General features: G+C 43.6%; 1 protein-coding gene across 5 annotated transcripts in view; it reads right to left on the reverse strand.

Annotated features, from left to right (window-relative positions):
- The window catches only part of LOC115094027 (protein FAM122A-like), a 210,949-nt gene that overhangs the window by 79,854 nt on the left and 103,818 nt on the right, over positions 1–27,277 (reverse strand). For 4 of the 5 annotated variants that reach the window (XM_029606655.1, XM_029606657.1, XM_029606653.1 and 1 more), the window contains exons 7-9: positions 20,963–21,051; positions 15,009–15,073; positions 11,131–11,227 (exon numbers count right to left, since the gene is read on the reverse strand). In XM_029606655.1, coding sequence (XP_029462515.1) covers positions 11,131–11,227; positions 15,009–15,073; positions 20,963–21,051 — 251 coding nt within the window. The remainder of the gene's footprint in view (positions 1–11,130; positions 11,228–15,008; positions 15,074–20,962; positions 21,052–27,277) is intronic. The other variant, XM_029606654.1, reaches the window with a different exon arrangement.

The following is a 27,277-nucleotide window of genomic DNA, read 5'->3' on the forward strand; positions in this document are numbered from 1 at the left end:
CCCTCAGGGCTTAGAATCACCTTTGCCTTAAGCCAGAACAAAATTGCCTCTTCAACACCAGCAGTAAAATCCAGCCCCGAGTATCTTGGTTCCATCACCCAGGTTGCAAACTAAGGTATGATCATCTGAGAAGGAAGTTGACCACTTGGGAGATACCCACCTCATATTCTCTTTCATTTTCACCATCAGAACAAAATATTAAATCCACAGAAATAGAAGACTCAGCTTGCAGAGCCACGGAAGAACATTTCATATCCTCAGTGACATCTTGAATCCCCCCCCCCAAGTCAAACTCAATCTTGACGAAAAAAAATTAACTCTTAATATTTTTTTTTTTATAGGAGACTTGTGAAAAAATAATTCAAAGAAAAGAAAAAAAGCCTGAGGGAAAAAACAACTACAAGCGGCTGTAGTTTTAAACAGGCCGATGGAGTGCACTGTTAGCCTGCTCTTGGATGTGCGTTTTCCCTTACTCCTTATTCAGTAAGGGGCGGAAAACGCGCGTCCAACCCGCGGCACCTAATAGCGCCCTCAACATGCAAATGCATGTTGATGGCCCTATTAGGTATACGCGCAGGATACAGTTAAGTAAAATGTGCAGCCAAGCCGCACATTTTACTCTAAGAAATTAGTGCCTACCCAAAGGTAGGCGCTAGTTTCTGCCGGCACTGGGAAAGTGCACAGAAAAGCAGGTTTTACTGCTTTTCTGTGCACCCTCCGACTTAATATCATAACGATATTAAGTCGGAGGTCCCAAAGGGTGTAAAAAAAAAAAGAAAAAAATTTAAATTGGGCCGGCGGCTGTTGGGCCGAAAACCAGACGCTCAATTTTGCCGGCGTCCGGTTTCCGAGCCCATGGCTGTCAGCGGGCTCGAGAACAGACGCCGGTAAAATTGAGCGTCGGCTGTCAAACCCGCTGACAGCCGCTGCTCCGGGTCAAAAGGAGGCGCTAGGGACGCGCTAGTGTCCCTAGTGCCTCCTTTTGCCCGTTTCTACCGCACCACCTCATTTAAATACTGCATCGCGCGCACCGGCAAATGGCCGGTGCATGCGCCGGGAGAGCAGGCGTTCATCCGCTCTCCCGCGTTTTTACTGAATCGGCCCGAAAGCGAGCAAAAACATTTCCTTTTGCACTAGTTTAAGAAAATAAGAATATGGACACCCATATATACTCAGAAAGACCTCGTCGGTCTTTCTGAGCTTTAAGAGAGCCATCCACCTCACCACCATCTGACCTGCTTATTTGGCTGGTACTTACTGCTTGCTCACAGAGAAAACAATCATCTTTTCAATTTAGAGAGCTACAATTTACGTTTTAATGTTTTCAGTCACTAAAATGAACTTTGCAAAGCCTGAAGTACACCTACATTTACCTAAGCAGCAGACTTTCTCAGAATTTAGACTTAAGCCTCTAATCTACAAAAAAGTCACAGCTGCAAGGACATATGATATGGCCAGACATTTGAGAGTACTAAAAAAAAAAGCTGGTACCAAAACTGATAAGAGAGAGAACTAGACAACATGAACTGAAGGTTAAAAAATGATTGAAAGTGTTTAATCACACTTTTTGGCGACTTTCCCTTTGAATAAAATGGAAGAGGTTTCACAATAATTAACATAGAGCAAACTCACTGCAGGGTCAGCTCCCAACTTTTGCAACAAAATAAAGTAGAGCCTTACACACTTTCCAAAAAGAAAGACGATCCTTCCAGTGAGCTAACTATAAGATAGAACTAAGTAAAAATGTTCCAGTCTGACAAGTTAATTTCAGGTTTTACACATACTTGCTGTGGCTTCCTATTTCTGTCTAAACTGAGTTACTGAAGAAAAGTTGGGATGTTTAAACAACTTGTTAGGGACACAGAACTAATAAATGAGTAGCAAGTAGCATATTTAAAACTAATTGGAGAAAATTCTTTCACTCAATGCACAATTAAGCTCTGGAATTTATTGCCAGAGGATGTTGTTAGTGCAGTTAGTGTAGCTGGGTTTAAAAAAGGTTTGGATAAGTTCATTAGCTGCTATTAATCAAGGAATCTTAGAGAATAGCCACTGCTATTACTGGCATTAGTAGCATGGGATCTACTTAGAGTTTGGGTACTTGCCAGGTACTTGTAAGCCTGGATTGGCCACTGTTGGAGACAGGATGCTGGGCTTGATGGACCCTTGGTCAGACCCAGAATGGAAATTTCATATGTACTTAAAAATTTACTTTCATGTAAAAAAAAAAAAAAGTGAGATATATAACAATATAGGATTATTACAAGCAGAAACACCAACCCCTTTCTGCAGAGGTGAGAAGGGAATTCTCCTAAGAGCTATAAAAGGAACCTTCGCTTTCTTGTGGCAGATTTTTCATGATTCTGCAGCAAAGTTAGCAAATTCTGCGGCAATTATATGGCATATTTGCATATATTTGAATTAATTTACATATTAATATTTTACTTTATAAAAAAAGTTTTCTGGGGTTTTTTGTATCTGGTTAATTTATTTAGCTCTTTTGGGGGAGAAAAGGGAACTTAGTGACTAGTGCTGGGAACAATGATGGGGACTGAGAATCGGAAGTTAGGGTAGGATAGGAGATCTGGAGGATGAGGAGCAAAAGGGGATCTCGAAGAGAGATGGTGAAGATATCTCAGGAAGGAGGGGAGGAGTGATAGGGGACTGAAGCACAGAGGGAGGGAAGGGGAGAATCAAGGGGCAGGGATAAGGGATCGCAAGGAGATGGAAGAAGAATTAATTTTTTATTTTTTAAATTTATAGCCTGCTGATCTGCAGATCTCAGCAGGTTACAATAAAAAAATCACAATAAATCAAAACAAATACAAATTATAAATATACCAAACAACTATATCTTAAACAGTGAACATAAGCAACAGCAAAACTGTGAGCACTATAGTGCCAACCTAGTGAGTTTGCAATCCTTGCCAAAAGCCCATAGAAAATTAGCTCTTAACCTCAACTGGCAAACTGAATGCCTTAGAGAATAAATGTGTCTTCAAAGATTTTGTAAAGCATGGGCAATCTTTCTCTACTTTTAGTGATTCTGAAAATTAATTCCAAAGGGTAGGCCCAGCAATCTGAAACATCCGTTCTCGAGTATTCAATAAGTATACAGTCTTGTAAGAGGGAATAATAAGATGTCTAGAGGAGGATCATAAGGGGCAAGGAGGACAATAACTTGGCAACTCAGGAAAACAATGTGGCAATAAGCCATTAACGGATTTGAAAACTAGTGAGAGAACCTTAAAATTTAATACGACAATAAATGGGAAGCCAGTGTATATAATTTCTCCATTACTCCGAGTAATGGAGAAATTACTTACCTGATAATTTTGTTTTCCTTAGTGTAGACAGATGGACTCAGGACCAGTGGGTAATGTGCTCTTCTGCTAGCAGATGGGAGACGGAGTCAGATTTCAAAGCTGATGTCACCCTAGATATACCCCTGCAGTGACCTCAGCTCTCCAGTATTCTCTTCAAAAAGCCATTGTGGATATATCCTTGCTTAAATAACTTGATTAAAACTGATTAAACTTGATTCAACTGATTTCAAAAACTGGAGACCGCCAGTGCACTCAACCAATTAACGCCGACACCGGGCAAACTGCGGGTAGGCAACGGCTTACCTGTATTTTCTTAATCTCGAGGTTCACTTTTCGAGGTCCTCCTTCTCTGGGGCAGCTGTGGGTGGGATGCTGAGTCCATCTGTCTATACTAAGGAAAACAAAATTATCAGGTAAGTAATTTCTCCATTTCCTAGCGTGTAGCCAGATGGACTCTGGACCAGTGGGATGTACAAAAGCTACTCCCGGACAGGGCGGGAGGCTGCCGGTGGCTCTCGTCTGCGGCTGAAGAACCTAGGGACTTGAGCACTAAAAGAAGTGGCCAGTAGGTCCATGGCTGTATCTTCTCGGGCCTGAACATCTAGGCGGTAGAACCTGGAGAAAGTGTGTAATGAGGACCATGACGCCACTCGACAGATCTCGGCGGGCAACAGCAACTTGGTTTCTGCCCAAGATACTGCCTGGGCCCTAGTAGAATGAGCCTTATCCTGTAGTGGTAAGGGCTTTCCTGCCTCTATGTAGGCTGTCTTGATTACTCCCTTGATCCAGCAAGTTATGGTCACCCGCGAGGCCACTTTTCCTTGATTCTTCTCGCTGTGGAGAACAAACAAGCGATCCGTTTTGTGCACCGGTTCCGATCTTTCCAGGTATCGCATCAGGAGTCTGCCGATATTTAGATGGTGAAGAAGGCATGAGTCTTCAGAGTCCTTATGTTCCTCCGGAGATGGTAGGGAGATGGCTTGGTTCAAATTAAACTCAGAAACCACTTTCGGTAGGAAGGAGGGGACGGTGCTCAGCTGTATCGTTCCAGGAGATGCGACAAGCTGAACATATTGGATTGGCTAAACGCAGCTATTAAATTACATGTTCCTCAGAGAAATCTGCAGTCTGCTAATAAAGGACTACTCACAATACCTTCAGTTCAATCAGCTTGATTAAATCAAGTGAGAGATAAAGCCCTCGCACTAGCAGGTCTGAAACTATGGAATATGCTCCCAGTAGAAATCAGACTAGATATGAATTTTAAACAGTTTAAGAGAGTATTGAAAACATGGCTTTTTAGCGAGGCATACTCCGACCAGTCTTGAAGTCGGTTTTTATGCCCTATTTTAGTTTTATATATTATCTCTCTGATTTTACTGTTTTAGGTATTTTTAGAGTTTTACATAGCAGTTTATTTTAGGAGCTAGGAAGATGAGTGTGTAGGAGTTCTGAGGTATTTTATGACCATTTTATGATGTAGCTGTTAGTTGCAAATTTTAAGTTTCATATTGCTTTTAAGTTTTTATTAGGATGTTTTATTTTTTAAGATTTTATTGTTTATGATGTATCTATTGCTGTAAACTGTTACGATGGAATCCGAGTGACGGTATATAAGCCTTCGAGTAACCGCGCTTCTTCAGGCGAGTCCTCTCAAGGGCCAGATTGAAAGAGAGAATCGAGATGGATCTTCATGAAGAATCGGGCCCTGCTGGAAAAGGTCCCTGTGTGGAGGTAGACACAGAGGGCTCCCCACCAGGAATCTTTGCATGTCTGCATACCATGGGAATCTTGGCCAATCTGGGGCCATTAGTAGAACTAGTCCCCTGTGGTGTTCTATCTTGCGGATGATCTTGCCCAGTAGTGGCCATGGGGAGAAGGCGTACAGTAAGTCTTCCTTTGGCCAGGTCTGGACGAGCGTGTCGATCCCTTGGGAGTGTGGCTCTCGTCTGCGGCTGAAGAACCTAGGGACTTGGGCACTGATAGAAGTGGCCAGTAGGTCCATGGCTGGGAGGCCCCAGCAATTTACTATCAGTTGGAAGGTTGTGGTCGACAGCGTCCATTCCCCCGGGTCCAGGTTCTCTCTGCTGAAGAAGTCTGCTGAGATATTATCTTTTCCTGCGATGTGGGAGGCCGAGATCCCTTGTAGGTCTACCTCCGCCCATGCCATGAGAAGGTCTATCTCCAGAGACGCCTGCCGGCTCCTGGTTCCTCCCTGGCAGTTGATGTAGGCAACTGTTGTAGCATTGTCCGACATTACTCGAATCGCTTTGCCTCTGAGTCTGTGGCTGAATCGCAGGAATGCTAGTCTGACTGCTCGAGCTTCCAGGCGGTTTATGTTCCATCCCGCCTCTTCCATGCTCCATTGTCCCTGGATTATCAGTTCCTGACAGTGGGCTCCCCACCCTCGTAGGCTCGCATCTGTGGTGAGCACGATCCAGTCCAGTGGGGATAGGCTTACTCCTCTGCTTAGGTGGTCTTCCTGTAGCCACCACTGAAGCTGAGAACGTACCTCTGCTGGTAGTTGGAGGCGAATTGAGTAGTCCTGGGAAGTGGATTCCAGCGTGACAGTAAGGAGCACTGGAGTGGTCGCATGTGAGCCCTTGCCCACGGAACGACCTCCAGGGTTGATGCCATGAGCCGGAGGACTTGAAGATATTCCCATACCTTGGGGCGTGCATTGGTCATCAGTCGTAATTGTTCCATCAGCTTCCTTCTCCTCAGGGGAGGGAGGAAGACTTTGTTCGAAACAGGGCCCCAGGTACTCTAGAGACCGAGAGGGCTGTAGACTGCTCTTGACCGTGTTCACGACCCAACAGAGTTCCTGCAGTAGGTTCTTGACATTACTGGTCACCTGCTGGCTCTCTTCCGAAGACTGCCCTGATCAGCCAGTTGTCCAAGTAAGGGTGTACCAAGATCCCTTTCTTCCTTTGTGTTGCCACCACGACCACCATAATTTTGGAGAATGTTCTGGGGGCGGTTGCCAGGCCGAAGGGTAGCGCTCGGAACTGGTAATGGTGACCTAGTACCACAAAGCGTAGAAAACGCTGGTGATCTTGATGGACTGGGATGTGAAGGTAAGCTTCAGAGAGGTCCAGGGAGGTTAGGAATTCTCCCGGTTGTACTGCCATTATTATGGAGCAGAGAGTTTCCATGTGGAAGTGTAGTACCCACAGATGACAGTTGATGCTCTTGAGGTCCAAGATGGGTTGGAATGATCCTTCTTTCTTGGGAACGATAAAATAGATGGAATAACCCCCCATATTTTTCTGGGGCATAGGTACCAGAGTTATAGCCTTCAGACTGAGTAGCCTTGCCAGAGTGGATTCCACTGCCAGTCTCTTGGTGTGGGAGTGGCAGGGTGATATCATAAATTTGTCCTGAGGGATGCTGCGAAACTCCAGAAAGTAACCTTCTCGAATTATGTTAGTACCCATTTGTCCGACGTGATTTCAACCCTTAGTTGGTAGAAGAGGGAAAGCAGACCCCCAATTTCCTCTTCCTGCGGATGGGTCGGCCCATTCTCATTGGGAAGCACGGTTTGAGCCTGCCCCCGGGCCTGTTCCTCTCTTGGTTTGTCAGATCTGAAAGGGCTGGGATCTTCCTGAGGGGCGAGGTACATGGAATGATGAGTTCCTGTAGGGTCGAAAACGTTGGGAGCCTCTGCCTCTAGTTCTTCTGGGGGAGGAACTCTAGTTTGGGCTGTGCGACTCTGATGTGGCATTCTGAGCTTCTTGGATGCCGGTGCTATTGCCTCTGTATATAGACGCACAGGTAATGCGTTGTACTTGTAAACCGGAATGAAGGCTGCTAGCTATACCTCGGTATATAAAAAACTTTAAATAAAATAAATAAATAAATAATATGCGCGCAGTTATGTACGTGAGCGCAGTTATGTGCGTGCCGCTGAGCACGCAGCTGTACACCCGTGTATATCAGATGCGCACAAGTTGGGCGCATCGGCCATCCGGCCTGCCTCGTGTGTACCGCAGGTCAAGAAGGGAAGATGGCGCTCCCGAGGGTCTCCACATGTCTGGACCCCTGCACCGGATCGGGGCCTAGCCCAACCAAGGCTGCTCAACCTGATCAGTGCTCCCTTTTACCTTGCTGGAAGAAAAAAAAAATTGGTACGGCAATCCGAGCCCCGGTTTTCTGCTTACCTGGTCTTGGCGCTTACCGGTCATGTGCCGGAACGGTCTCCAGCTGCGGGGGGAGAGGCTTTACCTTCACCTACCTTAGCGTCTCCTTGCTAACGCGACCCCATGGTGGCTGCCGGTTATGAAGACAGATGCCGGTAAACTCGGCATCGATTTTCATAACCGGGCGTCTGCCAGTAATGAAAACGGATGCAGAGTCTGCTAGTAATGAAAACGGACACCGAGTTTATCGGCATCCATTTTCATTACTGGCAGGTGGCCAGTTATGAAAACTGACAACGAGTTTACCGGCATCAGCCTTCATAACTCAGCGGTCTGCCGAGGGTTTTTTTGGTTTTTTTTTTTTAATTGAAGTACCGAAAAGCAGTTTTTTCTGCTTTTTTCTGTACTTCTTCTATGTGCGCTCAGCTATTAACGCCTGCTCCAGGCAGGCGTTAATATCTGAGCGATAAATGTGCGTCTGAGACACACATTTGTTTTTTTGAATGCAAAGTGAATGAGTAATAGCTTCATTCACATGCATTTGCATGTGATGAGCGCTAACTCATTCACTCCGCGTCGGACGCACTTTAAATAGGCGCTAATCCCCCTATTGCATTAGGGGGTGGATTAGCGCCTATTTAACCTGCGTCCAACTGCGGGTTAAACAGTGCGTTTGTGTGAGCGCACTGTATTGCATCAGCCCCCAAGAGAGTTAAAGAGAGAAGATCCTCTTCTTTCTAACAAGAGCCCTTCTCACACCTACTCCCCATCTCCCAAAGTCTTTTTAATCCCCTCACACTCCACACCCTCTCCAACAGTCACGCTCACAACCTACTATCCCCCCCTGCAGTCTCATTTCAATTTCAACCAATCCTATCATTGACTCTCCACAGCCACTCCAATCTCCTATCTCCCATTCCCTCCCTGTCTCAATGGCACATTTCCCCAAACCCCCAGTCACTTTCTTCCCTCACTCACTCGCCCCTTCCACCCCCTGCAATCCTTTCACACTCTTTCAGTAACTCTTACACTCATCCCCAAGATCCCTTCACTCTCCATTTACTTTTTCCCACCCCCCACTTTCTTATTCATTTTCTTCCTTTCCTCTGTGATTCCCTTATTCACTTCCCTTATTCATGATCCCCTCAATCTTTCATTCACTTCCTTTCCTTGCCATCACAATCCCCTTTCAACCCCTTTCTCATCCCCTCACTCACTCTCCATGACAGCTTGATGATCGGAAGAGGACAGAAACATTGCAGCGCCTCAGGCCATGTTTTCCTCCTCCTCTGCTGCCAAGGATGAAGTGTTACGTTTTCAACCGTGTAGTGCAAAGTGTCACACTATGGCTTCAGCAGTAGAGGAGAAGGACATGGCCCAAGGTGCTGTAATGATGCTGTTTGTCTTCCTATCCCCAACAAAGGGATAAGGGGGATCTTTGCGTAGGAGGGAGGAAAATAGGATACTACTGTCACCACTGCCACCTATGACGCTTCACCTGATTAGACCCGACCCCAATCTCCTGCGGCGATTTAGTTGGGATTGATCAAGTCCATGCCAAGGGCCAAATTTTGCAGTCTTTATCACAGCTGAGGAATCAAAGGAGAACTGGGGAGCCCTGGCTATAAGAATCCTTCACGACAGGGGTTTCCAAACTTTTGGGGGTAATTTTCAAAAGTTTTTATGCATGTAAATAGGTGTTTTGAAAATTATCCAAATGGGTTGTATGTGTAAAAGTACACATGGAAGCCATTTTGCACGTACTTAAAAAAGTAATTCTGGCAGTGGAGTTGTTGAATGGGGGAAATTTACACGCATACTTTCTTTTTCTTTTAAAGTATGCACATAAATGTATGTGTACTCATTTACGCCTGCTCCAAAGCAGAGTACATGTGTGCACATGTACCATGCAGGGAATGCACATACCTAAAAATGTTCAAAGCGGACTTACATGCATAAATCCACTTTGAAACTTAGGACTGAAGTCTGTGCGCACTTTCTACATGCAAGCTGTTATATAAAATTACTCTGAGAAGAGGCGTACAGAACATTTCCAATCACTGCAAGGGCTAGATAAACATTTTACTCTTCCCACAGAGTCTCCTTCCTCCTGGTGTCTCCCTCTCATCTCTCTTGTTTCCTTTGTTTTCTAGAGTGGGAGGTACACGGGAGAGAAGAGCATGATAGGCCACACGGCTCCAAAAATTTTGGTAGCCAATAAGATGTTTTAATCATCAACTAAAATAGGGTACCAAAAATATTTCATTCAAATTGTAGATCAAGGCTCTTCTCAGTTACTACACATGTAATTTTAAACTATTAAACACTGAACAGAAAATCTAATATTTTAATACTGAAAAATTATATATTCAAATAAGTATAAAATTAAAAAAAAAAGTTTTTTCTACTTTTGTTGCCTGAAGGATTTTGTTTTTCATTGCAAGAACTTTTTTTTTTTCATTTCAAGATTTGGAATCTCTCTTCTTGTCTGTCCTCTGAATCATTTTCCTGATTTTCTTTCCATGTTATCTTTCTTTATATGTCTCCTCTTTTTTTCATATCTTTCTCCTCTTTCACTTGCCAGCATTTATCTGTCTCTCACTTCCCCCTTCTCTCTCCTTTTCTTCATCTCTGTCTCTCGGGTGGTCCAATGCCTCTTCATTTCTCCCCATCTTGCCTGTGTTTCTTCTACTTTTCACACCCTGCCACCTCTCCTTTCAACCTCTAGTTTCCATGTCCCCATCGCCTGCTCCTTCTCTTCCTTCTGTTCATTTTCCCTCATTCTAGATTTCTTGCTTACATTCCCTACTTATCCCTATCTCTCCTTCACAAACTGCTTCAAGTCCTCTACTTTCTTACTTCTGATTCTCAAATTTTTTTCTCTCCTTTTCAGTGAAGCACAATCCTCCATATTCCCTCACCTTCCTGATCCTCCTTCAATCCCTCTTATCTCCCTCTCTAGGTGCCCCCAACCTTAATCATCGTCCCTCAGTGCCTCTTCCCAATCTCAATCAGAGCCTCCTACAGCCTAAATCATTCTCCTTCAATACCTTCCCCAGCCTCAATCATTCCCCTTCAGTACCTCACCAACCTCCTCTCCCAGCTTCAATAATCCCCCCCCCCCCCCCCGGTCATCTACCCCCAACTACTAGCTGAAAATTGTGGCTGACAGCATGCAATACAGGGACATTGAAGGAAAGTGTGCATGCTCACTCATCACCCCCATGGTTGTCCTGCTGCTGCTGGCTCTATTTGCAACACTTCTGTTGGTTTTCAGAAGCTGGCACTTCAGAGACAGCAGCAGAGTTGTTACAGTGAACATTTACTCTCACACTCCCTCAAAGTCCCTATGGCGCCCACTGTAAGTAGCATTCTGCCATTACTGATCAAGCAATCTATTTGTGAAGTCCTGGTGGACTGGATAATAGTGCTTGGTAGGCCGGATATGGCCCATGGGCTTAGTTTTGAGACCTCTGCTCTAGGACAAGCACATACATTACTGCCAGGATGGAAAGAAGCTTTATGACCTCATCCCTCCTACCCTCCCACCTGATAACTTGCAGCACTACTGGGTGCCAAGCTCTTCAACAAACGCAAACACTTCAGTAAGTCATCTAAAACCTAGAATCCTTTACGTAGTACGTCGTAGTAATATCAGTCCTTACCAGGCACTGAGATCTGACAGATGTGACACATCTGGAGAAAGCATGTTGGTGGTTCCTTGGAAAAGCCTCTTTGGTTGATTTTCTATTTCCATGTCACCTAAGAGAGATTTCATATAAAGACTGAAAACTATGTTTTAACAATATGGTTATTTTAAGGCCTGATTCAAACTTTTCAGGATGGCACATATTCTCATATCAATGGGATGCACTCATACAAAACGAGATAACCTGGGCAACCTAGTTGTCAGATTTTATGTGGGAGATGCATAACTCTTTGCATATTTTGCAGATAATCTGCACCTGCATTTTTAGAAAAGTGGTAGTGTCAGGCAAAGAGTTGTTAAATTTCAGGTCCAAGTAAAAGTCTGCACAAGTTTATGTAACAAATTTGTTTCTCATACATGAAAATGAAACACTGAACCAAACTACACAGATTATTAAATAATACATTTGGAATTTTAAGTTAAAGAGTCATGTACAAATACTTTGTTGTTTTAATGTGAAGCAATACAAAAAAGGAAAAAAAAAAGAAAGCAGAAATAAGCAAGTAACATAAAATCTGAACACTAAGATGCCAATTTTCAGTTTCCCCGCAGAGCTTGTACCTGGTCTCCAAGCTCATTTTCTAAATGAAACTACCTACAGAGTTTTCCTCTGAAAATCCAGCAGTGGGTTCGTGCTGCAGGATTCATCACCCCATGCACTCTGGGGTAAATTACATGGGGAAACTTACGTGTGGGGATTTCAAAATGAAACCCTGTGTGTGCTTCAGAGGCTTCCTTAACCCCACCTCCGTTCCCCCACAGGGAATGAAGCGCAATGTGTACTTTCCCCCACATATTGGTAGGGAGGCAGCAATTTCCTGCAGGAAAACCTTCTGAAAATTGCCCCCTAAATGTTTTATATTTCAAAGAAGAAATAAATAAGTATCAAGAGTTGGTAGCCAAGAAGATAAAGGAAGGTCTCACAAGCTACAGAGCACAGAAATAAAAACTTTGTGCCTTATTTTATATCTCTCAAGGATTTAGATAATTTTTTCATGCCTTGTTTGAAACAAAAATTACATTTAAAGAGCAGTGACAGACACATGAGATGATAATTTCAATTTCAAAAGACATCAAGTTCCCATGATACATTGTAGGTGCTGGAGATAAGGATTCTGGATTTTGACAAACTGAAAACCGTGATAATCCCCTACCCTGATATGAAAAGGGATAGTTTCAGTCTCAACCAAAACACACTGCTGTCTTGACATTCCCCTCACACCAAGTTCATCCTTCATGTTCTCTCCACTTGTCAGTTCCTCATGCTCCAATGCTCCTGCTGGCTCTACTTAGTGCCTCAGTCAAACTGAGTCCATGCAATTCCCACATTTCTACACTGTTCCCATGAAAAGCGAGCATGGGAACCACACAAACTCAATTTGACAGAGAGCCATACAGCAGAAGCATCGGAGCTGACAGCGGGATGAAGATGTTCATACAACTCCGAGGCTAGGAGATGGGGGCTCTCCTATCACCAGAAGGTGGAGTACTATGGCAGCCTGGCTGTTTCCAGGAGAGAGAGTGCCAGTGCATCCCCATGGCCACTAGGATGAAAAGTGAGGTGGGGTAAGTAGAGTGCTAGGGTTGTAATATGGGTAGAGCGTTGGGGCATACTGTGGGTGAGGGCAGTGGAGAGAGTTTTGGGGCTGATGAGAATATGAAATGGAAATGTGTTTCTTTATAATACATTACTGTATATCAAATGTCCCATGTAAGAAAACATTTGTAATCAGATTGTTAGCAGAGGATTTTGAAATAACTGAAAAAGTAACCCAATAAATGTGACTGCAATGCAAAAACACCAATAAGAACTGATTTTAAGCACCAGCAGAAAAAGTCAAATTATTTGGAAAATAAAAACACTGAAAGTTACATTTTGTAAACAGCAAATATCAGAAACCCTATATATATTTCATCAAAAGAGAGAATATTCAAAACACAAATTGTTTGAATACAGAGATGGAAATAAATGAATCTAGCTGCTTAACAAAGGAAGGAAATAATCTACAGAGATCAGAATACAATTGCAATATAAAAGATTAACCTCTCCACAGTTCTGTCAGTAATAGTAATAAATGCTTCAGTAAATCATACAATAATATCCCCTAGCCCAATGGTTCTCATTCTGGTCCTTGAAGCCCATCCAGCCAGTCAATTTTTCAGGATATCCACAACAAATATGCATGATATATGTACATAAATTGGAGATCCAGTACATGTAGATATAGCTCATGCATATTCACTATGAATATTCTGAATAGAGTGGCTGGGTGGGCCTCAAGGACTTATTTATTTATTTGTTTGTTTTTCTATACAGATGTTCATCGGACATATCACACCGGTTTACATTGGAAACAGAGGAATCTGTTAGAGTGGACTTCTTGTTTTACAATGGAACATTGTGTCGTTTACAATTAAACATTTTTCTGCATCTTTCCTAGAGTCTTGATGTGACTTTAGTAAAAACAAAACACCACATTCAAATTATCAAAGTATGCACAAATCAATCATTCCTGTTACACATAAATTAAGTCACACACTTTCTCTTTTAGCAGCTGAGCCCAATCCCAAAAACACTGAGTTTAGCCAGATCTTAATTAAACAGATCCAGATGGTTTTAACAGTTTAGAGAGAGAATCCACACAGCACTAAACTGAGCTGGTTAGGAACTATTATTCTACTAGCTCTATTACATCAAATGATGAAATAACTATCAGTGTCCTGAAGCACAAGAAGAGCTCTATCAGAATTGCGCACAAGTATGATTTAGAACAATGTTTCTTAACCACCAGTCTCTGTTGCAGCATTTCTGACAGTTCATGAAGCAGTAGCAATTGGTCATCCCTACGTCAAAAACCTGCTCCCCCCACCCTTTCATGTCAGTTCCTCAGTGCCCATTCTTGAGCAACAGGCCAACAGGAATAGTGGACCAACAGATAAAAGTATCAGGGGAGCAGCAGGAGTGACCCCACAGCAGGCCAGTAGATCAGCAGCAGCTTGGGCTTACTAGCTGGGTGGGAGAGACTGTGATGGGTTGGAAAGAGGAAGAAAAAGACACTGGTGGCTAGGGGGAGGTAATAGTCTTATGTTTCAGTATGAAACATAAGACCAGGGAAGAATAAATACAGAAAGCAGCTGGGAAAAATATATTTTGCATGATTAGGTAGCTAGCTGGATGGGAGGAGGGGTGACTGACTGGCTAGGGGTGTCTAATGTATGGGATATTTATTTTTTTTAAATGTCATTAATTTAAAGCACTCTCCCCCAATTCTGCCAACTAGCTGGTTCATTCTTCAGTCCTGAGGGAGGGAAGCACACTTCCCTCCTCCTCATCTCTTCAAGTTCAAGCCTGCTCTGCAGCTGGGTCCATGTCACTTCAGGAAGGTAGCCAGCTGGTCCATCACCGAAAAAGTTGAGAAACATTTATTTTTGCAGACAACCAAATCAGACCACAAAAAGCAGTAAGATGCAGTAAATACTAGAAAATCACAGACATCTATCTTAGATGCAACCTAAGGTATCTAAATAGATAAAAAACATTTTTGTGAGATACTTCCTTTGAAAGTTCATTGATGCATAGAGCAGATTAGGTTTGTAAGATTAGAATCTTACAGTTTACCTTAATCACAACAGAGTACAATGTGACTGAGGCACAGTTAAAATAATGCTGTTTCTGGCCTTCAAAAGCCAATGAACACAAATGAGCATTTGATTTGCTGAAAATTGGAAAGATGCCCACAAGACTAAAGACAAAAATAACTTTAAGGCAGGAAGGGAACAGATTTAGCACCTTTATGAAAATAAGGTAGTTAAAAATTCCTTTAGAACAATTACCTTTTCTTTTTATAGGTCCAAGAGCACTAGGCCTAATACAGTTGATAGGACTCTGACTTCTCCTGCTAATAAAAGGAGAATTATTTTAACTTTAAGTAGCACTTGACTGCATTGTGTAAGAAATACAACAGCAATCAATAAGCTCAGTTCTACCAGTTACTAATAAATACAATCATATTTTCATTTGGGAAAAAAAACCAGGAAAGAATAGCCATGCTCCATCAAGTATCAACCCTGCTAGAAAGAGAACATTAAGCCATGTTAATTTAATTTTTATTTCCAATTCAGAGATCTCCTTTCCCCATCTCCTCAAAATAGTCAGGAAAGATAAAATGTTCATGCACTGAAAAATTACCTAGTTTCCAAGTGACATATCAAATATACAATGGGGTAGATTTTCTAAGGTGTTACCGCACATAAAAAAATCAGCATATACACATGTAAACAGCTTGTACTGGTGTATATGCTATTTTAAAACATCAAAGATACATGCGTCTTTGGTTTTGCACACACATCTACCTGTGCAAAAATGGGGCAGTCTAGAGGCATTCTGGGGCAGGGTCAAAAGGTATGCACCCAAGTTGCTATTTTACAAGAGATTTATACCAATACATTTGGCAACTTATTTGCACAATTTTGCACCTGCTAATTATCTATCACAATTGATATCAGACCCTTTTGTTGTCTTCAATTGGTTGGGTGAGGTCTCTGTGAACTGGGGGTGAGGAGGAGTTCAGGGTGATTAATTAGGAGGGTCTCGATGACCTGGAGAAGGAATGGGTGAACTGGTGAAGGTATCGGCAATCTGGTGATTTCAATTACGTGCACATGTTTTAAAATATACCTACTTCTGCGTATAAATCAGGGTTTTACATAGGCAAGTTATATATTTTTTTCACGCATAAAATATACGCACGTATGTTTATAAAATAGGTAGGAAAGGTATGCACTTTCAATGCACTGCAGGTATTCATGTGTAACCAAACCTGCGCATATTTTATAATCGTCGCATACCTGATACATGCAGGTACTGTAATAGATCTTCGTGTGGCTATATATGCACATATATGGAGCTGTGTAGAGTTGTTTGAAAGTTATCTTCTATGTGAACAGCAAAAATGGAATGAGAACAAACGTAAAATGTCCTCAAAATATGATTTAAAACAACAAAACTTTATAATAATTTCTCTCCACAAAGATCTCCACCTCATTCTTCTTTTTCATGGCAACACTCAGCTGCCATGAAAAATTACTGAAATGTTACAACTTGTATAGAGCAGCAGTTACAACCCTAAACAGTGACTGCATGATTGTAATGGATCTCCAAGAAAGCACTGGGGTAACCTGAAAGGAGTAGTAGTTATAACATCAAATGGCAGTGGCACAACAACATAAAGATTCCAAAAGGGCTGGGGTGATCTCTATAGAGCAGGGGTCAGGAACCTATGGCTCGGGAGCCAGATATGGCTCTTTTGATGGCTGCATCTGGCTCGCAGACAAATCTTTAATAAAAAAGTAAAAATCTAACAAAATCCCCCACCCTCCTGATGCCCCCCCAAGACCTCCAAAATTAATTTACTACAACCCCCACCCTCCTGACCCCCCCAAGACCTGCCAAACGTCCCTGGTGGTCCAGCGGGGGTCCAGGAGCGGTCCAGGAGCGATCTCCTGGACTTAGGCTGTCGGCTGCCAGTAGTCAAAATGGCGCCGACGGCCCTTTGCCCTCACTATGTTACTGGGGTCGACCAATGGTGGTGGTAGCCCCTGTGACATAGTAAGGGCAAAGGGCCGTCGGCTGCCAGTAATCAAAATGGCGTCGACGGCCCTTTGCCCTTACTATATCACAGGGGCTACCGCTGCCATTGGTCGACCCCAGTAACATAGTGAGGGCAAAGGGCTGTCGGCGCCATTTTGACTACTGGCAGCCGACAGCCCAAGTCCAGGAGATCGCTCCCAGACCCCCGCTGGACCACCAGGGACTTTTGGCAGGTCTTGGGGGGGTCAGGAGGGTGGGGGTTGTAGTAAATTAATTTGGCAGGTCTTGGGGGCGTCAGGAGAGTAGGGAGTTGTAGTAAATTAATTTGGCAGGTCTTGGGGGCGTCAGGAGAGTAGGGAGTTGTAGTAAATTAATTTGGTAGGTCTTGGGGGAGTCAGGAGGGTGGAGGGTTGTAGTTAGTATGGCTCTCATGGAATTACATTTTAAAATATGTGGCGTCCATGGCTCTCTCAGCCAAAAAGGTTCCCGACCCCTGCTATAGAGGGACCATGGTTAGAACCAAAACTTCAATGGGCATGGAAAGGCTGGATTTTTTTTTTTTTTTTTACAACAGCCTCACTAATCTTGGTGGATGTAGAGATTATTACAAAACATGATAATAAAACACAGAAGGGGGCAAGGGTGTTGGCTTAAGTATTGATCTTGTAAGAAGAATAGTTAAGAAAATAAAAAGTGCCATGATTGATCAGACCAAGATCCATCAAGCCCAGCATCCTGTCTCTAAGTGGCCAGCCCCAGCCACAAGTATCTGGAAGATCCCCCAATAGCTGATCTATTTCTTGTATCACACTCCCAGGGATACAAGCACTGGCTTTCCTAAGACTACCTGGATGACAATTGTTTATGGGACTTTTCCTTCAGGAATTTGTCCAACCCACTTTTAAACCCCACTATGTTAGCTGCCTTGACCATATCCTCTGGCAACAGATTACATAGCTTTATTGTGCACTGAATACAAACAGTTTCTTACAGTTTATTTTAAATCTGCCAGTTGCTAGTTTCATGGAATTTTCCCTAGTCCTAGAGCTTCCTATTTACCCTTTCCACCCCACTCACGATTTTATAAATCTCAATCATATACCCTCTCAGTCATCTTTTTTCCAAGCTAAAGAGCAAAAGGGTAGATTTTAAAAGGTGCACGCGGTTATAAAATCCTCGGGCCTCCATGTGCGCATGTGCGGGCGGCGCGCACAGGGGGGGGGAATTATACCAAATCACGTGCGGCGACGCAATCGGGCCTCCCCCAGTTCCCTCCCAGTCCACTCCAATTAAGGAGTGGACTGGGAGGGAACTGGGGGAGGCCGGATTTACGCGCGCCAGCGCGACTATTTTGCATAGGCCGCCGGCGCGCGCACAGCCCTGGGACGCGCGTAAGTCCCGGGGCTTTGTAAAAAGGGGGGGGGGGGGGGGGGGGCATGTCCGGGGCGGGACCGGGGTCAGGGGCGGGACCGGGGGCGTGGCGCCGGCCCGGGGGCATGGTCGAGGCCTCCGGACCAGCCTCCGGGTCGGGTGATGGCGCACCAGCAGCCCGCTGGCAACAAAGGTAGGGGGGGGGTTTAGATAGGGCCCCCCCGGCCCTATCTAAGGGGAAGGGGAAGGTGGGGGAAGGGCGAAGGAAAGTTCCCTCCGAGGCCGCTCCAATTTTGGAGCGGCCTCGGAGGGAACAGGCAACGCGCGCCGGCCTCGGCGCGCGCAGGTTGCACAAATGTGCACCCCCTTGCGCGCGCCGACCCCGGATTTTATAAGAAACGCGCGGCTACGCGTGTATCTTATAAAATCCAGCGTACTTTTGTTCGCGCCTGGTGCGCGAACAAAAGTACGCCCTCGCGCAAATTTATAAAATCTACCCCTAAGTCTATTTGATTAATAACAGTTTATGGACTTCTCCTCCAGGAACTTAACTAAACCTTTTTTTAAACCCAGTTACACTAACTGCCTTACCCACATCCTCCAGCAATAAATTCCAGAGCTTAATTATGCATTGAGTGAAAAAAATAATTTTTTCTGGTTTATTTTGAACATGTTACTAACTTTATTTATTCATTTAAAATACTTATATTTCGCTTGTTTAACAATGTCATTCCAAGCAGATTACATGCTACCAGCTATCTGAAATGCATATTAGTTCTCATTAGCAAATCCTTCGGCTGTGTCTATGCAATCAAAGCAATCAAAGCAACAGAAATTACATTTTTCAAAGATTTTGTTTCAGATTTTTAAAATGGCTTTCCCATTATGCAAATATTACCGTGGTTTAATGGAACAAAGTCAGCATGGCTTTACCCAAGGCAAATCTTGCCTCACAAATCTGCTTCACTTTTTTGAAGGGGTTAATAAACACGTGGATAAAGGTGAACCGGTAGATGTAGTGTATTTGGATTTTCAGAAGGCATTTGACAAAGTTCCTCATCAGAGGCTTCTAGGAAAAGTAAAAAGTCATGGGATAGGTGGCGATATCCTTTTGTGGATTTCAAACTGGCTAAAAGACAGGAAACAGAGAGTAGGATTAAATGGACAATTTTCTCAATGGAAAAGGGTATACAGTGGAGTGCCTCAGGGATCTGTACTGGGACCCGTGCTTTTCAATATATTTATAAATGATCTAGAAAGGAATACGACGAGTGAGGTAATCAATTTGCAGATGATACAAAATTATTCAGAGTAGTTAATTCACAAGCGGATTGTAATAAATTGCAGGAAGAGCTTGTGAAACTGGAAAATTGGGCATCCAAATGGCAGATGAAATTTAATGTGGATAAGTGCAAGGTGATGCATATAGGGAAAAATAACCCATGCTATAATTACACTATATTAGGTTCCATATTAGGAGCTACCACCCAAAAAAGAGGTCTAGGCATCATAGTGGATAACACATTAAAATTGTCTGTTCAGTGTGCTGCGGCAGTCAAAAAAGCAAACAGAATGTTGGGAATTATTAGAAAGGGAATGATGAATAAAACGGAAAATGTCATAATGCCTCTGTATCACTCCATGGTGAGACTGCACCTTGAGTACTGTGTACAATTCTGGTCGCCACATCTCAAAAAATATATAGTTGCGATGGAGAGGGTACAGAGAAGGGCGACCAAAATGATAAAGGGGATGGAACAGCTCCCCTATGAGAAAAGGCTAAAGAGGTTAGGGCTGTTCAGCTTGGAGAAGAGATGGCTGAGGGGGGGATATGATAGAGGTGATTAAAATCACGAGAGGTCTAGAACGGGTACATGTGAATCAGTTATTTACTCTTTCGGATAATAGAAGGACTAGGGGGCACTCCATGAAGTTAGCATGTGGCACATTTAAAACTAATCGGAAAAAGTTCTTTTTCACTCAATGCACAATTAAACTCTGGAATTTGTTGCCAGGGGATGTGGTTAGTGCAGTTAGTGTAGCTGGCTTTAAAAAAAGGATTTGACAAATTCTTGGAGGAGAAGTCCATTACCTGCTATTAATTAAGTTGACTTAGCATGGGATAGACATAAAGGGACATCAGTGGCAAGGGAAGGGAGGGAGAGGACCTTTGATAAGTAAAACTTGAGACAGCACAGTAGCATGAGTGTGCAGATTGGATGGGCCAAGTCGTCATTATCTGCCAATATCTTCCAAGTTTCCATATTTCCTCTTTCACTTACCTGTTGACTACTAAAAAAAAAGTCATTCTCTCTCTCTCCTATTGGTAGTTTCATAAAGAAATGATTTCATACAGACAACCCACTTGTTAAATATATACAACAGAAATGATTTGTTACTTGGATCTTTATATTATTACTTTTTAATCCTATTTTGTAAAAATACTGGATCCAATAAATTCAACCATATTCTTCAATTTCAATACAATAGAACTGATCCATTTCTATAAGTGCAGCTTGTTTATCAGAGTTCACTGCCAGGAAAGTTGTTTTGTTTAAATGTGCATAGCAGAAAAGTTCAGTGGACGAGCCCTAATGTTTTAATAGTCTCAGAGATGAACTGTTTGTTGGTTTGGTTAAACTGCATTCCTTGATGGCCACAAACTGGTTGGGTTTACAGGATATCCCTAATGAATATGCATGAGAAAGGTTTGTATGCACAGTATTCATTGGGGATATCCTGAAACCACATGGTTTGCGGTCTTCAAGGATTGCAGTCGGACACCCTGCTCTAATCCCTTTCTTATCCTTTTGTGACAATCACTTACGTTGTAAATCGCCTTGTTGGACTGGGAACAGGACTTGGAGGCAATCCATTACTACTCACAAAAATTTGCAAAGATGGCGAGAAACATTGCTGAAAAAAGAAAATACAAATACAAAGAAGACACATTACAGTCTCTTGTTATGTCCCTAAAAAAATAAGCAATTAAGCAAACAGTGACCACTGGCAGAATATTTCATTTGTCAGCAGCAGAAACAGTTTGGCCAAATGTGATCATATAGTTCCATGCCACTGAGGAACAGTCCGGACTAACTCATTGCAAGCACAGATGTAGTTCTGATTTCTAAATTTATTTCTCTAAGAATACTGTGACTATATCTCCATACCTGCAATGAGGTAAAAGCAGGACTGTCTCAACTTTTGCCCCTGGATATGGAGCTGTACAGTCTCTCTTTTTTCTCTCTCTATATATACAGTTTCTGGATATTTAAAAGTTCAATCTAACAAGAAAAAAGTTCTCTTTCAAAACTTCTCTATCAATTTTTTATATTTTCCCATTAACAAACCAAAGTACAATTCTAAAATGCATACATACTTCTTACAAAAGAAATCATAAATCTAGGATAACATGGTTACACTGTAGAAGCAGAAATTCTGCATTCTGACTGGTGTTGCAGGCAATAATATTAATGAACTGAACATTATGGGCCTGATTTTCAAAAGCATTTACACGCTTAATACTGAATTTTACACATGCAAATGCACTTTACTCATATAAAGAGAAATTACTGCTTACTTGATAATTTCCTTTTCTTTAAATAGGATAGGTAGATCTATGACCAGTGGATTACTCACCTCTACCAGCAGATGAAGACGGAGCAAAGCTGACATCACAGTATATATACCCCTGCACTGACATCAGCCCGTCAGTATTCTCTGCAAAAGCCAACTGTGGACAAACAAAAACCTTTGACTGTTAACAGCCAACCACTTCACCACTCAATAAACGGAAACCACTGAGCTCATACAAGGAGTGTAATAACAATAGGGACTACACTGACACTTACCAGTGACCCCTGGAACACACAACCACACAGGAGGACAATAGCACAAATATCTGACAGCCGAGGGCGGGAAGGTGGATCCACCTATCCTCCTTAAAGAAAAGGAAATTATCAGGTAAATAATAATTTCTCCTTTCTTAGCATTCAGATAGGTGGATCCACGACCAGTGGGATGTACCAAAGCTAATCCCGAACAGAGCGGGAGGCTGCCCACGGTCCGATCAATACTGCATGTGCAAAGGTTACATCCTCCCGGGCTTCCACATCCAGGCAGTAATACCTGGAGAAAGTATGGAAGAACATAAGATATACCATACTGGGTCAGACCAAGGGTCTATCCAGCCCAGGATCCTGTTTCCAACAGTGGCCAATTTAAGTCACAAGTACCTGGCAAGTACCAAAACATTAAATAAATCTCAAGCTACTATTGCTTATTAATTAATAGCAGTTTATGGATTTTTCCTCTAGGAACTTATCCAAACCTTTTTTAAACCCAGCAACACTAACTGCTGAAACCACAGCATCTGGCAATAAATTCCACAGCTTAACTATGTGCTGAATGAAAAATAATTTTCTTTGATTTGTTTTAAACAAGCTACTTTCTAACTTCACGGAGTGCCCCCTAGTCCTTCTATTATCTGAGAGACAGGCCAATACAATAAAAATTGTGGGAGAGCGGGCAAGCGCCGCTCTCCCGGCATGCACACAGGCCACTCTCCCTGTGCGCGCGATTCAGAAAAAAAATTATTCAAATTAGGGCTCGCGGTAAAAAGAGGCGCTAGGGACACTAGCATGTCCCTAGCGCCTCTTTTTGGCCAGGAACAGCGGCTGTCAGTGAGTTTGACAGCCGATGCTCAATTTTGCTGGCGTCAGTTCTCAAATCCGCTGACATCCATGGGTTTGGAAACCGGACGCCGGCAAAATTGAGCATCTGGTTTTCAACCCGCGAGCCGCAGGCTGATTTTAAATTTTTTCTGCTTTTCTGTGCACTTTCCCAGAGCCTGCAGAAATTATCGCGTGGGAATAACTAATAGGGCCATCAACATGCATTTGCATGTTACGGGTGCTATTAGTTTCGGGGAGGGGGGGGGGGGGTTTGACGCGCGTTTTCGACGCGCTATTACCCCTCACTGAATAAGGGGTAAAGCTAGCGCATCGAAAACGTGCGTCCAAACGCGGGTTAACAGTGCACTCCGCTGGAGGGCACTGTACTGTATCGGCCTGAGAGTAAATAACAGATTTACATTAACTTGTTCAAGTCCTTTCATGATTTTGTAGACCTCTATCATATCCTCCCCTCAGTCGTCTCTTCTCCAAACTGAACAGCCCTAACTTCCTTAGCCTTTCCTCATAGGGCAGCCATTCCATGCCCCTTATTTTGGTCGCCCTTTTCTGCACTCTCTCTCTAGTGCAACTATATCTTTATTGAGATGCGGTGACCAGAATTGCACACTGTATTCAAGTTGTAGTCTCACCATGGAACGATACAGAGGCATTATGACATCCATCATTTTATTTGCCATTCCCTTCCTAGTAATTCCTAACATTCTGTTTGCATTTTTGATCGCCACAGAACACTGAGCTGACAATTTCAATTTATTATCCACTATTACACTTAGATCTCTTTCCTGGGTGGTAGCTCCTAAGATAGAAACTAACATTGTATAACTACAGCAAGGGTTATTTTTCCTCATATGCATCACTTTGCACTTGTCCATGTTAAATTTCATCTGCCATTGGAAACCCAATTTTCTAGTCTCGCAAGGTCCTCCTGCAATTTATCACAAACTGCTTGAGATCTAACTACTCTGCATAATTTTGTGTCATCCGCAAATTTGATCACCTCTCCTCTCATTGTGCCCCTTTCCAGATCATTTAGAAATATATTAAAAAGCACAGGTCCTAGTACAGATCCCTGTGGCACTCCACTGTTTACCTTTTTCCACTATGAAAACTGACCATTAATCCTACTCTCTGTCTTTTAACCAGCTTGCCATCCACAAAAGGACATCCCCTCCTATCCCACGACTTTTTACTTTTCTTAGAAGCCTCTCATGCAGGACTTAGTTGAACGCCTTCTGAAAATCCAAATACACCACATCTACTGGTTCAACTTTGTCCACATTTATTCACCCCTTCAAAAAAATGAAGGGGATTTGTGAGGCAAGACTTCCCTTGGGTAAATCCATGCTGGCTGTGTTTCATTAAACCATGTCTATTTAAATATTTTGTGATTTTATTCTTTATAAAAGTTTTCCACGATTTTTCCTGGCACTAAAGTCAAGCTCACCAGTCTATAGTCGCAGCTCAACAAATCTCGAAGGGAGACAGCAATCTAATCGCTGCCATTGACACTGCCTATGCCCTAGTGGAATGAGCCCTAACCTGACTACGCAACAACTGCTCAGCATCCACAATTGCGGCCGTGACTACATCCTTAATCCAGCAGGCTATTGTAGCCCACGACGCCAGCTCACCCTGTTTACTCCCACCATGGAGTATAAACAGCCATTCCATCTTCTGAGAGGTTCAGAAACCTCAAAATATCTCAAGATATACCTCTTGACATTCAAGGCCCATAACAGACAATATTCCTCCATATCTCTCTCCCTGTCCCTAGTTGGCAGGGAAACTGATTGATTCAAGTGAAAATTCAAGACCACCTTTGGCAAAAAATACAGAATAGTATGCAACTGTATCGCCCCCATTGTCACTCACAGAAACGATTCCCAGCAAGACAAGGCCTGCAGTTCAGAGACTCTATGCACAGAACAAATTGCCACAAGAAACACAGTTTTCAAGGTAAGAAACCTCAAGGAAAGACTACGCAGCGGTCGAAAGGTGGGACCCGCCAGAAAATCCAAAACCAGATTAATACTCCACAAGGGCACTGGAAACCGCAGGGGAGGACAAAGATACTTCACCCCTTTTAAGAAACGAGTCACATTTAGATGAATTGACAAGGATCCACCATTCACCTGATCTCGGAAAAAGGGAATAGCCGCCATCTGAACCCTCAAGGAATTGAGGGCCAATCCTTTGCTCAATCCATCCTGCAAAGATAGGCAGGATCTTAACCAAATGAGGGAGAACCCCCTCAATCCTCACACCAAGCCTCAAACACTCACAAAACCTGCACATAGGTCAAGGAAGTGGAGAACTTTCTCATTCATAGCAAGGTGGCAATCATGCAGTGGAATATACACCTTCAGCATCCGAGTCCTCTTAAGGGCCATACTGTAAGACAAAATAGAGTCAGATCTTCGTGAAGAACAGGCCCCTGCTGTAGCAGATCCCTGTGAACCGGTAATCGGATAGGCGGGTCCACCAGGAGTCTATGCAAAGCTGCATACCATAGCCTCCTGGGCCAATCTGGTACCATCAGAAGCACCATCCCCATGTGACTCTTGATCCTGTGAATCATTCTGCTCAACATGGGCCACGGGGGAAAGGCACATAGAAGCTTGCCCTCTGGCCACTCCTGCATGAGGACATTGATGCTTAAGGACTTTTGCTCTCTCTTGCAACTGAAGAAGCAAGGAACTTTTGCAATGTGAGATGTTGCCAGCAGGTCTAGAAACGGGAGGCCCCAGCGCTCCACTATGAGCTGGAACGTCTCGTTTGACAATTCCCATTCTCCTGGGTCCAGCCTCTGTCTGCTGAGAAAGTTGGCTCTTACATTGCTTTTCCTGCAATGTGGGATGCTGAGATCTCCTGAAGATGTACTTCTGCCCATTCCATAAGTTGGGCTATTTCCTGCAACGCTGGCTCTTGGCTTCTCTCTGGTGATTGATATAAGCCACTGCCACTGCATTGTCTGATATTATCCAGACTGCTTGACCCTGCAATCAGTCGACGAATCATAAGTATGCCAACTGGATGGCCCGGACTGCCAGCCAATTGATGCTCCAGAGAAAGACTCTTCTATACTCTAGCGCCTTTGCACTGTCAACTCCTGACAGTGGGCCTCCAAACCCTGGAGGCTCGTATCCGTCATGAGTACTAGCCAGTCTGGTGATTGTAAAGAAAGCCCCTTCCTTAGATGGTCCACTTGCAACCACCACTGCAGCTGTATGCTGATCTCCACCAGCAGGTGAAGCCGTATCAATCTTGAGACTGTGGACTTCAATGAGCCAGCAGAGTGCGCTGAAAAGGGGACATATGCGCCCTTGCTCACGGAACCACTTCTAGGGTGGCCACCATCAACCCGAGCACCTGTAGATAAGACCACACTGTTGGGCATAATGTTTCTGTAATAGTCGCACCTGCGCCATCAGCTTCTGAATACGGCCCTGTGACCGGAACGCTTTGCCTTGCTTCATGTTAAACCGAACACAGAGATACTCTAGTGTCTGGATGGCTGTAGATTGCTCTTGACCAAGTTCATCACCTACCCTAATTCCTGCAGCAAGGAGATCACTTTGCATGAGACCTGAAGTCTCTCTTTCAGACTCTTAGCCCGAATCAGCCAACTGTCTAAGTACGGGTGAAACAGAATGCTATCCTCTCTCATCACTGCCACAACCACCAACATAACCTTGGGAAAAGGTTCTGGGCATGGTTGCCAACCTAAAACGCAGCACTCGAAACTGATAATGTTGCACCAAAACAGTGAAGCACAGACAACATTGATGTTCCAGGCAGATGGGAATATGAAGGTATGCCTCTGACAAATCCAGAGACGTCAGAAACTCCCTCGACTGTACTGCTATTTTCACTGAGCATAAGGTTTCCATATGAAAATGAGTCACCCGCAAATGACGGTTGACTCCCTTGAGATCTAGGATGGGGAAAAAAGGACTCCTCCTTCTTGGGCACAACAAAATAAATGGAATATTGGCCCATATTTTCTTGAGAGCTGGGTACTGTTATTGTAGCCCGCAGGCTGAGGAGCCTTGGCAATGTAAACGCCTCTGCTTGTCTCTTCTGTGGAGAGTTGCAGTGAGACACCATTAAAAAATGTCACAAGGGACAATAAGAAACTCTAGGGTGTAACCATCTCTGGTCACCTATAGAACCCATTGTAACCATCTCTGGTCACCTATAGAACCCATTGGTCTGACATGATCTTGACTCACCTCCGATAAAAAAAAAGTGTTGACCCCCCATCTCCTGTTCCTGGGTCAACACACCTTCATTGAGAGGCTTGGGGGACACCACTAGCCAAGCTTGCGCCCCTTCTGGGCTGCCTGGGACAAAAGGACTGAGACCTTCCCAAAAGCAGAGATCTCTGGGAAGCTTCTTCTCTGTAGGATTAAAAGCATCTGAAACCCCTAGCATGACCTCTCGTGCCG

Source organism: Rhinatrema bivittatum, chromosome 6 (assembly GCF_901001135.1).
Source record: "Rhinatrema bivittatum chromosome 6, aRhiBiv1.1, whole genome shotgun sequence".
Lineage (NCBI taxonomy): Eukaryota > Metazoa > Chordata > Amphibia > Gymnophiona > Rhinatrematidae > Rhinatrema > Rhinatrema bivittatum.